The 17394-nt window shown below is 40.5% G+C and overlaps 1 protein-coding gene across 3 annotated transcripts in view; it reads left to right on the forward strand.

The window, feature by feature from the left end:
• Positions 1 to 14362, forward strand: part of TNFSF13B (TNF superfamily member 13b) — a 38310-nt gene extending 23948 nt beyond the window's left edge. For all 3 annotated transcript variants that reach the window (XM_073349489.1, XM_073349500.1, XM_073349508.1), the window contains 4 exons: positions 9199 to 9255; positions 9539 to 9651; positions 9744 to 9894; positions 11055 to 14362. In XM_073349489.1, coding sequence (XP_073205590.1) covers positions 9199 to 9255; positions 9539 to 9651; positions 9744 to 9894; positions 11055 to 11167 — 434 coding nt within the window. In that variant the 3' untranslated portion in view covers positions 11168 to 14362. The remainder of the gene's footprint in view (positions 1 to 9198; positions 9256 to 9538; positions 9652 to 9743; positions 9895 to 11054) is intronic.
• Positions 14363 to 17394: the final 3032 nt, after the last annotated feature.

Below are 17394 nucleotides of genomic sequence, written 5' to 3' on the forward strand. Positions count from 1 at the left end.
TGATAACCTCCCTCCAGCCTGACAGTTCACCTTTCAGTATGACCCGCAGTAGTCATAGAAGGAGATCAGGTTGGTTTGGCACGCTCTACCTTTTGTAAAACCATGTTGTATTTTGTCCCATTTACCATTGACCTCAAATGTTCTTAACTACTTTCTCCTTCAAAATTTTTTCCAAGACCTTGCATACTACAGATGTCCAACTAACAGGGCTGTAGTTACCCGGATCACCTTTTTTCCCCTTTCTTAAAAATAGGAACTGTTATGCAATTCTCCAATCATGCTGTACAACCCCTAAGTTTACAGATTCATTAAAAATTCTTGCTAATGGGCTTGTAATTTCATGTGCCAATTCCTTTAATAGTCTCATACCAGTGTTCACTACGAAACTGTATGTCCCTGGATCAAACTTTCTGGCCCAGTGAGGTTCACAAACAGTGAAGATAGTGTGCAGATAGGGCTGGAGTAACCAGGAAGGATGGTGGTGTTCATGGTGCTGAATCCTCTCACATTTAGTCATGGAAATGGTTGTCACTGCAGATTCAGTCTTCAAGTCCTCACACCTTCTAGGCGCTGAATGATCCTACGGATTCTGTTTAATTCATTTTGAAGTCATGAGCTTAAGGTTAAGCGTGTGCTTAAGTGCTTTGCTAATTCAAGGCCTCAGAGAGCAACTTATTCATAAAGTATCTTTATGACTATTTTAGTTCTGATGGTCTCACGTGTTACTTTAACTCTTATGAGGTTATTGACCATAGTTCACAGATAACTACATTGGTTTAATAAAAAATTAATAATCGATAGAAAATGTCATCTAAAATATTATTGTTGGCATCTCTCTTCGTTAGGTAAAAGACAGTATTTTAAGTTTAATTAAATATGAAGAATCTAGTTTTGATAATGATGTTAAATATTTTATTCAAACTTAGTTTTCTTTTATATCTTAAATTAATACAAAAAAAGCCTGAAATATATGTACCATCATTCATCCCATATACCCAATCCAGAAGCTGTTGCCTGCATGGAACTCCTGCTTAATACTCTTCTTTTCATTTGCTGGGAGTTCTGCATGTAAAAATGGCCACATAGTAGGGTTTTGATTAGCATGAAGCAAAAATAAACACATCACAATTATGGTCTTTTTAAAGTTTATTTTGGAGGATACTATTATATTTTTATCATATATAATCATTGGTGCTAGTACAATATGTACCTTTGAAAGTTAAAGCCCAAGAAGATGGGAAAGAGATGGTTTCTATCAACAATTCCAAATATAGCGGTATGCTTATCCCTCAAAGTCAGAACTCTTGCTGCACTGAGTGGGAGTTAATAGACTATTGCCAGGAGTACATATAATGAACACCCAGGCAGACAAATCATCAAACCATTCATGACAGGACTTTTCTTTCTTTTTTATTGTTAAAGAGCAATGAGTATCTTTCTTTCTGACAGAGGAAAATATAGCGTCTTCAGCACAATTGAAACTAGCCCCATATTAAACACCATGGTTACATTTGTTCATTTTGTGCCAACATGTTTTATGCCGGAGATCTGTGCAAAGTGATGTCCAGGAACAAGAAGGTGGTTTTTGGTTATCTGAGCCAAATTATTAGTCTCTGTGTGTGCCAAAGTTTCATTCACATGTACTGTGTGGGCCTGACTCTGATCTCATTTCCACCAGTGCAACTCAAGAATAACTTTGATGCCAGAGAAAAATAAGGGCTATTAGAATCAAGCCCTTGTCAATTTAAGCTTTGGTAAAGTTTTTTGTGGTTATTCCATGAATTAACAGCAAATATTTACTGTGGTGTACTGAGAAGTCACAAAGCACCTGCTTCAGTTTCCCTAACAAAAGGCTTGGGACTCCCTTTAACCACAGAAAATTCCCACATAATTCAAACATCAGTGCAATAGCCTAATCTGGCATACAAGACAGCAAATTCACACCCGCAACTGGCAAGATCCTTTTTGGCAGATGCCCGTGTCCCATCTAAATAATTAACAGCATGCAAACTTCAATGTTAGCTATAGGAAGCTATCATCTTTTGTCTGTTTCCTCTAGCTATTCCAGGCTTGCCAGAAGAAAGAGAGGTGGTAATGGATGTGGTTTAATTAGTCCACAACTGTATTCATATAAAATATCTGGGTGTACTTGGCAATAAATTGTACAGTTCAGGTTGTCGTCGTTGCTTAATCATTTCCACATAATGCTCATCCTGGTCCCAGCAATCCCATAGCTGGGACCTTGCCACCCTTTGCTTGTAGAGGTAAAAGGGAGCTATGAAAGGAGGGGGTTGGCTCCCCACTGTACCAGACACAGGAGCCCTAACCGCACTCTCTCAGATCTCTTTAGGAATTCCTTTTTCCAGTCCTTTTCCAATCCATCATGTCTGACAATCATATACCTTCTATAACGACGCCCTGCACTGGACATCTGCTAAGAGTCTTGTGTGCTAAGTTGTAACGTTATAATTAAGGCTACAATTTAGTCATGGATATTTTTAATACAAGTCATGGACAGCACAGGTCATGGGCAATAAACAAAAATTCATGACCCATAACCTGTCCATGACTTGTACTATAAATACCCCTGACTAAATGTTAGCTGTGAGGCCGCTGGTCTTTGGGGGGACGACGCGGGTCCAGCAGCAGCAGCTGCTGGGAGTCGCCCCCCACCGCTGCTCCAGCTGTCCCCAGGACCACAGCCGGGGAGCAGTGACTGGCTCCGGGGCAGCTTCAGCAGCGGCAGGTGTGGCTGTCCCCAGGGCCAGCTGGTCAGGCGGCCCCGGGAACAGCCACAATGCCTGCAGCAGAAGTCATGGAGGTCAAGAGAAGTCACGGAATCCATGACTTCTGCAACCTCCAGGACAGACACAGAGCCCAAATTATAACCTAACCCTCCTGCCCTTCCCCACTGGTTTCCAGAACTGTTGTGGGGAAAATGAAAAAAACCCACCCTGCCTTGGCCAATCTTTCCTTGCCATTCCTCAAGGGGGAAAAAAGAGTGACTAGCATAATGACCCCAGTAGGTCATGAGGATACCCAGTGTTTTTGCAAATGGAATGGAAAGATGGGTGCAGTTCTCAAGAAGTTCTACTTCTGGTCTGGAAAAGAAAAAAATGTTTGTTTTATGTTTCTGCTGACAGCAATGTAAGTCAAAGAGGAAGCAACCCCTCCTCGACCAAATGGCATGAAGAGATTTAATCCAGGACATGCAGTTTAGCATGAAGGATCCAATTTACTGCCTGGATGAATCAATACTATGCATATTATGTGAAATACTGGAAACTCAAAAATAGTTACACTAAGTAAACTCTTCCTTATAAAAGAGACACATTCTATTATGTGAATTTAATATGTATATACTTATTATGTGGAACATAACACAGTAATGGTCAATCTATTAATATCAAGATACTGCAACAAATATTTTGGGGATATATGTTAGATCTGAGTCACATCCCCTAAATACGACTAACCTGTCCTTACACAGGAATTAGGCTGTCTTTACTAGTTTATGTATCTGAAGTATTTATAGTACTGAGTGCCAGATAAACCAGTCTTAAAAATACACAATTGAATTATATAGGGATATTTCATCATTCCCTTCTATGGATGAAAAATAAAGCAAGCAGCTCCTGGAAGAAAAATGGGATAGAAACAAACAAAACCCCACTTCATATAGAATTATACAGTACTCAAGCATGTTTCAGAAAGTCCATGGAGAATATATGAGGGCCATGAAAGAAAGAAGGGATGTATGGAAATCCTTTTAGCAAGCATTTCTCTAAAGATACTTAGGGGACTAATGCCAATATTTTCAAACTTGGGTACCCTAAGGCATGCCTAAATTGTGTGCCTAATGCCATATTTAGGTACCTACATAAGTAGTCTGTTTTTCAAAGTTACTGAACTCTGCCAGCTCTACTTGGTGTCAATGGGACTTGTTAGTTTGACACCTCAGGCCACTTTTAATTACTACCATAATCCATACGTATGTACCTAACTTTAGGCACCCACATTTGAAAATTTCTTCAAGAATTAATAAACTGGAAGGTTGGTCCCAACTTATTAGGACATGGGTAACTATGCAAATAGGATTTTATAAAACCAGCATGGGAGGGGATATGATAATATCAATATGAAGTCTCTGATCATGCATAGATGTATTCATAAGCCCAGTCTGCAGTCTCATGTAAGAAACAGGTTGCTAGAGCAGCAGCTTGTACTAGGCTCACAGGACAGTCCTTCCTAGTATTTTGGAAAATAAGCATGCATTGCTCAGATAGGTAGGCCACATCCCTTTAAGTGTTGTCTGTGGTTTGTTACACCTGGAGTCTCTAAATTCAGAAGTATCCATTTAGCTCAGGGAAGACAAATTACATTCTGAAACTTGGTTTCTATAATTTTTTCCCCTGGAGGTGTAAAAGTTAGAAAAACTTGTCTTCTAAGAAGAGCAGTTCTTTTCTGTATGAGGTCCCAGGAGATTATGCAAGTTTTGAATACTCCAAATGCAATGCATACTGTCATCATGATGATGATTTAATCTTCTTTCTTCAGTTGTTATAATACGTTTTTAGATGATCTTAAACAACTTTCAGAGTAGCAGCCATGTTAGTCTGTATCCGCGAAAAGAAAAGGAAGATTTGTGGCACCTTAAAGATTAACAAATTTATTTGAGCATAAGCTTTCGTGAGCTACAGCTCACTTCATCGGATGCATTCAGTGGAAAATACAGTGGGGAGATTTATATACACAGAGAACATGAAACAATGGGTGTTACCATACACACTGTAACAAGAGTGATCAGGTAAGGTAAGCTATTACCAGCAGGAGAGCGGGGGGGAAAAACCTTTTGTAGTGATAATCAAGCTGGGCTATTTCCAGCAGTTGACAAGAACGTCTGAGGAACAGTGTGTGTGTGTGTGGGGGGGATAAACATGGGGAAATAGTTTTACTTTGTGTAATGACACATCCACTCCCAGTCTTTATTCAAGCCTAAGTTAATTGTATCCAGTTTGCAAATTAATTCCAATTCAGCAGTCTCTCCTTGGAGTCTGTTTTTGAAGTTTTTTTGTTGAAGAATTGCCACTTTTAGGTCTGTAATCTAGTGACCAAAGAGATTGAAGTGTTCCTCAACTGGTTTTTGAATGTTATAATTCTTGACGTCTTATTTGTGTCCATTTATTCTTTTACGTAGAGACTGTCCAGTATGGCCAATGTACATGGCAGAGGGGCATTGCTGGCACATGATGGCATATATCACATTGGTAGATGTGCAGGTGAACGAGCCTCTGAGTGTGGCTGATGTGATTAGGCCCTATGATGGTGTCCCCTGAATAGATATGTGGACACAGTTGGCAACGGGCTTTGTTGCAAGGATAGGTTCCTGGGTTAGTGGTTCTGTTGTGTAGTGTGTGGTTGCTAGTGAGTATTTGCTTCAGGTTAGGGGACTGTCTGTAAGCAAGGACTGGCCTGTCTCCCAAGATCTGTGAGAGTGATGGGTCGTCCTTCAGGATAGGTTGTAGATCCTTGATGATACGCTGGAGAGGTTTTAGTTGGGGGCTGAAGGTGATGGCTAGTGGCGTTCTGTTATTATCTTTGTTGGGCCTGTCCTGTAGTAGGTAACTTCTGGCTCTGTCAGTCTGCTTCTTCACTTCAGCAGGTGGGTATTGTAGTTGTAAAAATGCTTGATAAAGATCTTGTAGGTGTTTGTCTCTGTCTGAGGGGTTGGAGCAAATGCAGTTGTATCGTAGAGCTTGACTGCAGACAATGTTTTGTGTGATGTGGTCTGGATGAAAGCTGGAGGCATGTAGATAGGAATAGCGGTCAGTAGGTTTCCGGTATAGGGTGGTGGTTATGTGACCATCGCTTATTAGCACTGTAGTGTCTAGGAAGTGGATCTCTTGTGTGGACTGGTCCAGGCTGAGGTTGATGGTCGGATGGAAATCGTTGAAATCATGGTGGAATTCCTCAAGGGCTTCTTTTTCATGGGTCCAGATGATGAAGATGTCATCAATACAGCGCAAGTAGAGTACGGGCATTAGGGGACGAGAGCTGAGGAAGCGTTGTTCTAAGTCAGCCATAAAAATGTTGGCATACTGTGGGGCCATGCGGGTACCCATAGCAGTGCCACTGATTTGAAGGTATACATTGTCCCCAAATGTGAAATAGTCATGGGTGAGGACAAAGTTCAGCCACCAGGTTTGCCGTGACATTATCGGGGATAGTGTTCTTGATGGCTTGTAGTCCATCTTTGTGTGGAATGTTGGTGTAGAGGGCTTCTACATCCATAGTGGCCAGGATGGTGTTTTCAGGAAGATCACCGATGGATTGTAGTTTCCTCAGGAAGTCAGTGGTGTCTCGAAGATAGCTGGGAGTGCTGGTAGCGTAGGGCCTGAGGAGGGAGTCTATATAGCCAGACAATCCTGCTGTCAGGGTGCCAATGCCTGAGGTGATGGGGCGTCCAGGATTTCCAGGTTTATGGATCTTGGGTAGCAGATAGAATACCCCTGGTCGGAGTTCCAGGGGTGTGTCTGTGCGGATTTGTTCTTGTGCTTTTTCAGAGAGTTTCTTGAGCAAATGGTGTAGTATCTCTTGGTAACCCTCAGTGGGATCAGAGGGTAATGGCTTGTAGAAAGTGGTGTTGGAGAGCTATGGGTACCTACATGGCCCAACGGTATGCCAACATTTTTATTGCTTAAACAACTTTATACACACAGATCCTTTTCTTTTTGCTTAAACAACTTTATACACATTGTAATATTATTATTATATTTATCATTTATTATTAGAGAAGGGCTTGGCCCAGAAAGTTAGAACTCAGATCTGAATTTACACAGAGTCTAGGGTGTTCAGATAAGGGTTCGGGTGTTTTGATTCATTCCAATCCATTATTCTTAATAGTTCCACACACAAATACAGAATTAACAAATAGTATGTGTTTGGCATTGTAGTCTGAGTAAATCATGGTTCCTTCTTGAAATAGATTGACTATCAGAACTAATGTTTTGCTGAGGACCCATACTGATTCCCCAGAGAAAATAGTTTTCTTCCTTATTTCCTATTTAACAAGCAGTAATCTTACTCCCGATGGCCCTGATTCAGCAAAGTACTTAAACATGTGGCTAGTCCCATTGAAGATAACAAAGCAAAGTATTTTGCTGAATCGGGGCCTGTTGCTCCTGAATTTTGAACAAGTTTAAAAAAATTGTTGCTGTTGGTATTTCTGAACTAGACTTTGGTTTCTTGGACACTGCTGTGCTTTAATTTGTGGTTTTAAATAAGACGTTTAATTTGCCAGTTAGCATTTGCTCTAGCACCAGCGAACAAAACTACATCATCTTTTGTCCCCTCCTTATACAAAGTAAAGGATTATATTCCAAGGACTATAATCAGTGCCATCTAGAGACACAAAAAGATTAGACAAACAGATGGTTTTCTTTAGTAGTTATAATTAGGAATACGTTGTGTGGTAATAGACATGGTACTTGTACTTTTTATGAAAAAGTTTCTCAGATGATATCAGACCTTTAGGATATTACTGCTTTAATAATTATTAGCAGTGCCTGGAATGATGAGTAGTTTTGCGATGTGGTTGTAATAAAAATACCAGGCCATATCTTCAGCAGGTGCCAATAAGCATGGTTTAATTGAAGTCAATGGAGTTAGGCTGATTCATGTCAGCTGAGTATCTGGCCCAGTGTAGTTTAGTAAAAAAGAAATGCTATAAAAATCACCAGAAGTAGCAGTGATAGGCCCACGACCACACATCTGACACCAGATCTCTTCTCATTCTTTTAAAAGAAAGTTACATATGCAAAAGGGATTGATTTTTCTGAAGGCCAGAAAGAAATTTTCCGTGTAGTCTACTGCACAGCTTGGGAGCCAGTAAATAGTTACTATGGCTCAGTCATAAGGAACACAGGTCTTAACATTAGTTTAAAAAAAAAAATAGAACGGCTTGTGGAGCAGTATGAGTAAGGGTGGCAGAATTTGCCCACAGAGTTTATCTGCTTCAGGGAAGTGAGATTCAACAAATTAGGATTTTCTTCTCTTCGTTTCTGATAAATTACTCGATTAGCACGTTCATCCACTTTCTGGACAGTACTGAAGACATTTTTTATTTAACACTTCCATCCTTTGAAGTAGCAGTAAAGCATAAGGCTTAACTGAGAGCAGTGCTTAGTGAATGCAACTTTATGGGCTCCTTTATTATGATTCCTGGCACTTATCTGTGGCAGATTTTTTTTTATGGTGCCTTAAATTGTATTTAACTGTGATCCAACACTTTAAAATACCACAATACCGGCATCCAACGCAGTGGGTATTCACCCACGAAAGCTCATGCTCCCATACGTCCATTAGTCTATAAGGTGTCACAGGACTCTTTGCCGCTTTTACAGATCCAGACTAACACGGCTACCCCTCTGACACTTGACACAATATTTCTTATTTTTCTATAACTAAATGTGTATCCTGTATTTCTATCCAATGCATGCAATGTCAAAGCGTTAAAGCAATGGATGAGTTTTGACAAGTACTAAAAGCTTTATAGCTGTAATTGCAACAATTTCTCTTACAAACATTATATCAGCACTTTCTTGATTGGGCAATTTCACTACAGTCCTATTGTTCTGGAACATGGGGAAGTCTTACTCTTTTAGGGATGTTATATGAAATGAATTCTTATTCACACTTGGCATTTTCTTTTGATATTATGTGAAACTAAAGAACTCCTGCAAATACTGCAAAAAATATCTTTTGGAAGCCTGACATCCATCACAACTGAGAATTGTCTGGTGGGGTTTCAGTTAGAAATGTAACTAAACTAATGGAGCCAATAGCATCTAACTCATCTGACTTAACACAACATTGTTCAAGTATACTAGGAACCCAGATGAAAGCCCAGTGTTTTATCATAGTATTCAAGGTTGGCTGCATGATCTCTGAATTTCTCCAGGACCCTTTAATGTGAAAATCTGATGGCTGTTCTGCACATCTGACAAGTACCTGCCACAAGAAGCAATGGGAGATCCTGCTTTCACATAGTGAGAATAAGAGTATTTCCCTCATGAGTATGCTTCGTCACTTTTTTTACCCTCCCAAGATCTTAAACCATTCTTTTAATTACTTCCTCTCATTTGTTTTCTTTCATTACAAAAGGAGTCTTGTTTTTATTTTTTTATTTTTTCTTTTCAGTGCTACAGGCCTGTCTGCAATTGATTGCTGATAGCAAAAGTAACATCCAGCAAAAAGGTAACTGTGCCTTCCATGTATTCTCATATTTTCTACTCAAGCTCCAGGCGTTATAAGTAACAAGCAGTATTCTGATTAATACAATGCCAGTTACAAAAAATAATGAAAATTTTGGATCTGGATAATTCTCGCAAATCTCCCCATTTAAATTGGAAAACCCCCCTCTCTAAACTCCGCTATTTTTCAAGAGGTCAGCACTGTTGATTTTTGACCAAAGGAAACTAGAAGGAACTAACTAATTTTGATTTTTATCTTACCAGAAATTATTCTCTCTCTCTTCTAGATGACTCAAGCATTGTTCCATGGCTTCTTAGCTTTAAAAGAGGAACAGCTCTGGAAGAGCAAGGAAATAAAATATTGGTCAAAGAAGCAGGTTACTTTTTCATATATGGTCAGGTAAGAATATTCATTTCACTTTAATATTGGACTTAGGGTGCTTAACAATTTCACAGTGTATGTCTGAAGTTTGGTTCTTCTTTATTCTTCAGGTTTTATATACAGATACAACATTTGCTATGGGACATCTAATTCAAAGGAAAAAGGCTCGTGTATTTGGTGATGATCTCAGTTTGGTGACATTATTTCGTTGTATCCAAAACATGCCTCATTCTTATCCTAATAATTCTTGCTATACCGCTGGTAAATATCTGAGTTTTTACCCTTCTTTATTTATAGTAAAGCTGTACCAAATGTAATTTGTGGTGATATAGGATTACATATAGTGAAAATGTAATGGGATCAGAAATCACCTTGCCAGTGAAAGTATGGCATACTTTGGTTTATGTGCAATTAACAATATATTATGATTGAAATTCCATAAAGAGTCCAATTTTCATACTTTGATGCCCAAATCTGTGTTTACTGTAGATACTACAATAGCCATTTTATGGCTCTGTCTTCTGCTTTAGTCAACCAAATATGGATTTAAGCATCTTTAGGATGAAGCAGTCAGTATCAGCCTAACTCTCTGCTCCTAATAAAGATTACTGGAGTCTCATCATTGACTTAAGTGCAAACAGAGTTAGGCCAATGCGGAGTGTGTTTGACAGTCCCATCAGAAATGTTGCATGCAAGTAAATCAAGATATGCACACCAAGACAAAAATAATACTTTTATATTAGCAGAGCTCCAGCAGTCTGCTGTAAACATTTGTGTGTTATACTAACCCCTGTGCAAGGTTTAAAGAGCCATTGTTGCAGCCTGTCAGACTATATTGTACCAAAACACTTTTAATGGCTTTTACTTCTCTAGACTTCTTTTCCCATCATTGTTGTTTAGCAAGCTCTCTCTATGGATGTTTTCTTCTGTACCCAAGTGCCTGATATATTCACTGATGCCAGAGTTCATTGTATATGGCATCACCACAATAAAAACTGTTCTGAGAGACAGACACTGGATTGTCCCATTGCTAAATGACGCATGTAGCAGGGAGCTAATTAGAAAGGAAAAATTCTTTGCATATAAATATTGTAGTAATCACCAATTGGAGGACAAGAAATACATGACTAATACAAGGCCATTTATTATGTTTATGGTAACTTTGCTGAAGTGTGGCAGTAGTTCTTTAAGAACAGAATGTAATCATTATGGAATGACATTCAAATGTAAGGTCAAAATCATAGGTGAATTTAAATGTGAGCTTTGCCTGAGTAAAGATTGCAAGATTGGGCCCAATATTATTTTTTTTTTATTGCAAATAATGTGTGTTTAGGTAATACAAAAGACTCTCTGAATGCAATCTATTAAGATACTACCACATGTAAAATACCTATCTAAAGATATTCCAAATTCTTTTCCAGGCATTGCAAAATTAGAAGAAGGGGATGAACTTCAACTTACAATACCACGGAGAAGGGCCAAAATATCATTGGATGGAGATGGCACTTTTTTTGGTGCAGTTCAACTCCTGTGATACTCTACACTTTAACATTAGGCTTATCTCTGTTCTCTTTTTTGTTTTTATGTAATTGAAAAAAATGGAAATATAGTGAAGCAGTCAATTCAGTCTTTTTTTTTTTTTTTTTTTAGCCCTTTTCTTCAGTCTGATGAGCCAGCCCAAAACAGGAAACCCAGCAGACATACTTCTGATGTGACTGTCATGTGAATTACCAGAAATATAGGTTATTTTAGGCAATAGAGGAATAAAAATACCAATGGCTATACAGACATATTTTACAGATTTGAAACAACTTCTTGTCCATGAGACATTACTCAGGGCCTCGATACTGCAGAGTTTGACCCAAAATATCTCAAGTGTAATGAGGACCATTGTGATTAGTAAATCATTATCCAGGAGGTACTGAAGTAACATAAACAAGTTAACGTAAACACTGCTCACATTCATATTAAATTTCGCAAATGTTTTATTGTTAAAGCAGCAAAGAATGAGAGAATCACCAAAGAGTAGAACCCTCAACATACATATTAATGTACAGTATATGAGAAATTGCTAAATAATCTGCATGCAACTATGAAACTGAAAAATGTACAACAATTGTCAGCCCAGTTTTTAGCATTGACTGTGAACTTTTGGAGGAAATTGAAATCAGATGAGGAAATAGGTGTTGTGGGGAAGACTGACCGTGGGGTGGGGGAGCAAGGACATGGGATTGGGAGAAGAAATCCAGAGGGGTGAGACTAGGACTTGCTGAGGAAGGGGACTGGGACTGGGATAAGAAGCCTGAGTGGACAGTAGGACTGCTTAGGAGAGGAAAATGGGACATCAGGAAGACAAGTGTGGGGAAAAGATAGGACAGAGACAGTCTGGAGGGAATACGGGCAGAATTGTCTTTCCTCCAGACCCCCAAATAGAACCCAAGATACCTGAATTTCACCATTCCTCTGCTGTCTATGAAACCCATGTCACAGAATCTGCATTGGGTGACAGATGAGAGTGCCAATCTCAGGTCAGACTGTCAAGAAAACAGGGCAGACATATCCAAACTGGTGGTATATTCTATAATTAGATTTCACCAAACCAGCAACAAATGTGTGCACTTCGATCACTGCACTAGTTTACCATGGAGCCACAGCCAGTTGCCTTAGACACTCCAGCCTATATTACCACCCACACAAACTGGACTTGATGAAAGGTTATTAAAACCAAAAATTGTCACACTTTATTACTCCCAGCCACAAGGGGCCAGCCACTTACCCAGGTCAAGGTATACTTCAGATATCACCAAAGACAATGGTGAAGCCAATTTCTTTACTAAACTAAACTAAAGATTGATTAGCTAAGAAATGAAAGATATTGAGAGGTTAAAGCAGGTAATATATATAACAGTGAGTCCAAGTTTGTAAGTCCAAAATGATAGCAGTGATGTCTGCTAGTTTCCATAAGTCTCTCAGGGTTTCCCAAAATGTCTTTGGTGACCTCTGTGTTGTATCTGGAATGCCCCCTAACAGCATCCAAATTAATCAGGGATCGCAACTTTTGGCATGCAGCCTGTCAGGGAAAGCCACTGGCAGGCCGGGATGCTTTGTTTACCTGCAGCGTCCACAGGTTTGGCTGATCGCAGCTCCCACTGGCTGCGGTTCGCTGTTCCAGGCCAATGGGGGCTGCGGGAGCAGGAGCTAGCATATCTCTTGCCCCGCACCACTTCCCACAGACGCCATTGGCCTGGAGTGGCGAACTGCGACCAGTGGGAGCTGCGATTGGCCGAACCTGCGGAAACTGCAGGTAAACAAACCATCCAGGCCCGCCAGCAGATTTCCCTGATGGGCCATGTGCCAAAGGTTACCAATCCCTGAAACAGATCATCCCCAGGGCACACTTTTATAGCTGTTTCCTCTGAAAAGCAGCCAAGCAAATGCTTGTACTCATAGCATAGGCTCTCCCTTTGATGAAGAGTGCCTTTTGAGTTTTTTACCTCAGGTCACCATATGAAGGACCACTTGTTTTGAAATTAACATTTTACTTCCTATGCATAGACAAGTAACCCAGTTACAGTGATATATGTATGCAGTTGCCTGCCATTATATTCTAATAGGGATAGATAAGTGAAAACAATACAGATAACATTCATTAGCTTTCAGGAAGTTTACACATCAAGCAAATTCTCATCTTACTGCTAACACAAACCTCTGATCTAGGGTTAATTAAGCATAGGGTATACATATAATGCAAATCAAATTACAGATATGTGTAGAAAATAGCACTAACATTTATTTGAACTATTCTAACAGGCAGGTGCATTGGCTTGATACCATTATAATGCCTCTTGGCATTTTCTTGATTCCTGTCAGCACAAGTGAATGGGCCTATGTCTACTAGCCCACTTAACATCTCTTTGATAACCAGGCACAAGTGAATTAGTACACCTAACACTTCTTTGAGGTTTTGATCTGAGCTGGCTAACTGTCAGCACCACAACGCTCTAGCAAAGTGTGTGTGTAAGTGCTGGTCCACGTAGAAGATGACAACCTATCGCTATCTTTTACTGCATTAGCTCAAGTGGCAGACGGCTGTGATGGACCTGAATGTTCCAACTTTTCTGATGACCCCTGTGAGTGTCAATCTGATGCCACTCATTGTTCCTTTACACACTTGCTATATCACATTGTGACTAGATATCGCACTTAACATTTTCGTGCTGTGGTGTCAAATACCTGGCCCATTTGATATATTTCCATGGACTGCATGCTATGGTCAGATTCTACAGAATCTCAGCTTTCATTTAATAACAAAAAGTAAGTTTCTAAGCCTCATTGTTGTGAAGAAAACCTTCCAGATACGAACAGGCTGGGAACTGATAGTGGTTGATTTCCTGTGCTTGACACCAGCCTGAACCAATCTCTGAAAGGTGTAGGCTCCTCCATCTCTAAGTTCATCCAAACGGGAGGGAAGTTAATTCTAACTCTTAATGATAACTCTTCTAATGGCAGCACTGCCTCATTGATGAGGGCATGAAGCCCACATCGTGGAGAGGAATGAGGAATAGCTGCAGGGAAAGAAATGATAGAGGGATAGTAACAGTAAAAGGAGGATGAATTAAAAAGAAGAAAGTGGTGGTCTAAGGAGTAGACTATTCTTCCACTGAGTGTTGGTGAATGTGTCAATAAAGTCATGTATAAATGCTAATTAAAAGTTGTATTACTACTGAAAGCCATACTCTACTCTTGATCTTCATACAAACCTGCCATTGGATTGAGGGTAGAGGAGAGTCCTAAATATATACCACAATTCCATTACTATAAATTACATTTGGCCCCGAGGGGAGAGAACCAAATGCATTCGGGTGAAATTCACCCCCAAACTTGCACAAAGCTTGAGAAAATATATTTTGTGCAGAAAAATATGGAGGGGGCTGGAGTCTTTTTCTTGCACATCAGGTCCGCAGCCCCTATTCTAGTTCCTGCTCTGAAAGGGAGGCTGAAACCCCATAAACAGGGCTTTGTCACCACTGGGTCTGTACAACTGCAGTCCCAGATGCTACAGTTTTATCCCTCCTTGGGCTGTCCCTCTGCTCCATTCAGAGCTATGTCCAGTGTTCCCATGTACTCAGTTTGCAGCTGCCCTCACCACGTGTAGTGGAGCCATAGCAGTTATACGGCTGAAGGGGTGTTAGACAGCTGCCATGCCGCTGGATGCATCTCATGCACAGGGAGTATGGCAGCAGGTGCCTTCTGGGATACAACTAGATTAGGTTTTATTAAATATTTTTGTTCCATATCTAGGTGAGAAGTTAGCATAAGTGGAGAATGTAGAGCAGGGGTGGTCAATTATTTTTTGTCAAGGTCCAGATTTCTTGGTCAAGGTATTGTCAAGGTCCAGACTCCAAAGAAACATTTTTCACACCACAATAATGCTAATAAGCCAATAAAAAGATTTTGCAGTCATTGAGAATGTTATGGCTGATAGAGATTATGGCTACACTGCAATTAAAAGCCTGTGGTACTCATGCAGCTCAGGCTAAGGGGCAGTTTGATTGCCTTGTAGATGTTCCGGCTTGGGTCGCAGCCTGAGCTCCGGGGCCCTCTCCCCGCACAGGCTCGTAGAACCCAGGCTCCAGCCTGAGCCTGAACATCTACACGGCAATTAAACAGCCCCTTAGCCTGAGCTGCATGTGCCCAAGTCAGCTGGCACAGGCCAGCTGCAGTGTAGACATACTTGTAGAGAAGTTAGAAATGTGGACAGGAAATAAACTGAGGTTTGACTTTGGAAACAAAATGCAAACTCATACATCTGGGAGGGGAAGAAGCTGCAAGGCAGGGTAAGCATTAATACCAACAGATCTACAAAGCCTATGAGAATTAGTTACAAGTTTGTGGTAAAATATGCCAGCAACAAAAAAACATGATTTGGGAGTTTGTATTCAGATTCTTCACATCACAGAGCAGGAAGATAGGTGAGAGCTGCTCTTTCAGGGTCTGATGAGACTGTACCTAGGATAGTGCATTCCTTTCTGTGCACATCAGTACCAGAAAGATGTAGACAAACTGGCACTATTTCAGAGAAGAGCAGCAAATAGGATTTGTGAGCTGAAGGGACTGACTTATAAAGCGAGAATAAAAGAGCAACGTATTTATAACTTGTGCAAGAAACAGCTTAAGATAGGGCATGACAATCACCTGTGGGTACTAGAAAGATGTAAACCAGGCACATGTACAACACAGCATTCAGATGGTGCTTGGATTCAGTGGCACTCACTGATATTTGAGGTAGTTACCTAGTTAGAACTAAGGACTGGGAGCCAGGAGTTCTGGATTCATTTTTGAGCTCTGCTGTAGACTTACCCTGTGATATTGGGCAAGTCAACTTAGTTATGTTTCCAAGCTTCTCATCTCTAAAATGGTGAGAAGAATACCTACCTGTCCTCTCCTTCTCCCCAAGAAGAGCGTAACTACACCCTGACATTTCCTCTCCCATCAGATTGTTATACCAATAAAATAAAAACCAGCAGGATCTTATTAAAAGGGAAAAGGCAAAATGCCACATTTATTGTGAATACAGAAAGAATCATAGTAAGCAGTTAGTTATAGCTATACCATTCCATTCAATTTCATATTTATTCACACATTCATTCATACACACACACACAGGTTCTGCAAGGTTGTTATCATAGTTACCAGCCCTAGAGTTGCTCGTGCCAAGCCGCTGGCCAGGTGGCCTGGAAAGGAGTAGGGAGCAGGGCCTTGTCAGATGCTCATCTGATGCTCTTGGAAGTTGGTTTGCAGAATCAGACCCCAAAGTTCTCACTTTCTAGAGTCCATTTTTATAGGAATTTCTTCCTATGCCGGTCTATGGGAATTGCTTCATCATGCTGTTGCTGAATCAATCAGCAGATGGCACATTCCTGACGGCTCCGTGCTGCCAGATGTTATCTTGTTCTTTGGTTCTCCCATTCTTGAGGCTGTTGGGTGGATTCCAGTCTGCCCTCCGGGAGTCCTCTGGTTATTTCCACTTGACACCTTCTTCAGCTGATGGACACTGGATTCTTAGGCTGGCACCTCCCTGATCATTCAGTTATTATCCACAGCAAGCATCCATCCACATACATCCTCTATCTCTATTTTAATCACAATTGTTAACAAAGCGAGATGAATACAACAGAAGGGCGGGGAGTCTCTGGGTGCTGTTTCTGTTGTTACAGAATATTGCTTTGAGTCTCTCTCTGTGTGAGTAGTTGTTGTTACAAAGAATTGCTTTGAGAACAGACTCTGTCTTAGAACATACTAACACAATTAGCAGCTTGCAAGTTTTACACATACAGGGAGAGAAACAGTACCAAAAACCAAGAGACCTCTTAATTAGTAATACCCTGGAATTTAAACTCTGGGGAATCAAACTCATTTGTGATTTTAATACAGAACTTCTTCAATACAATCCAACAAGATGAAGCACTAGCAGGCATTTTCTTCCAATCCTAACCCTGGAGGAAGAGCAGCAGTGGTCAACAGAAGCAGGGTGAAGGGGGCATATGCAGGACCCTGTTGGCCCCTTCTCCCTTGTCCCCAGCACCAATTCATCAGCATCTCTTCACGTCCCTAGCACCACCTTGAAAACATTGTCTGAATCCATCACACTCTGCCATCACCTGCTGTTCTCACCAGACTGCAGTGGCTCACTGGCATGGAGTCAGGTCTGATTGTCATTGCCAACTGACTGTTCCAGCTGCACTGCCAATCCTATTTAGT

Source organism: Lepidochelys kempii, chromosome 1, assembly GCF_965140265.1.
Source record: "Lepidochelys kempii isolate rLepKem1 chromosome 1, rLepKem1.hap2, whole genome shotgun sequence".
Taxonomy (NCBI): Eukaryota; Metazoa; Chordata; order Testudines; family Cheloniidae; genus Lepidochelys; species Lepidochelys kempii.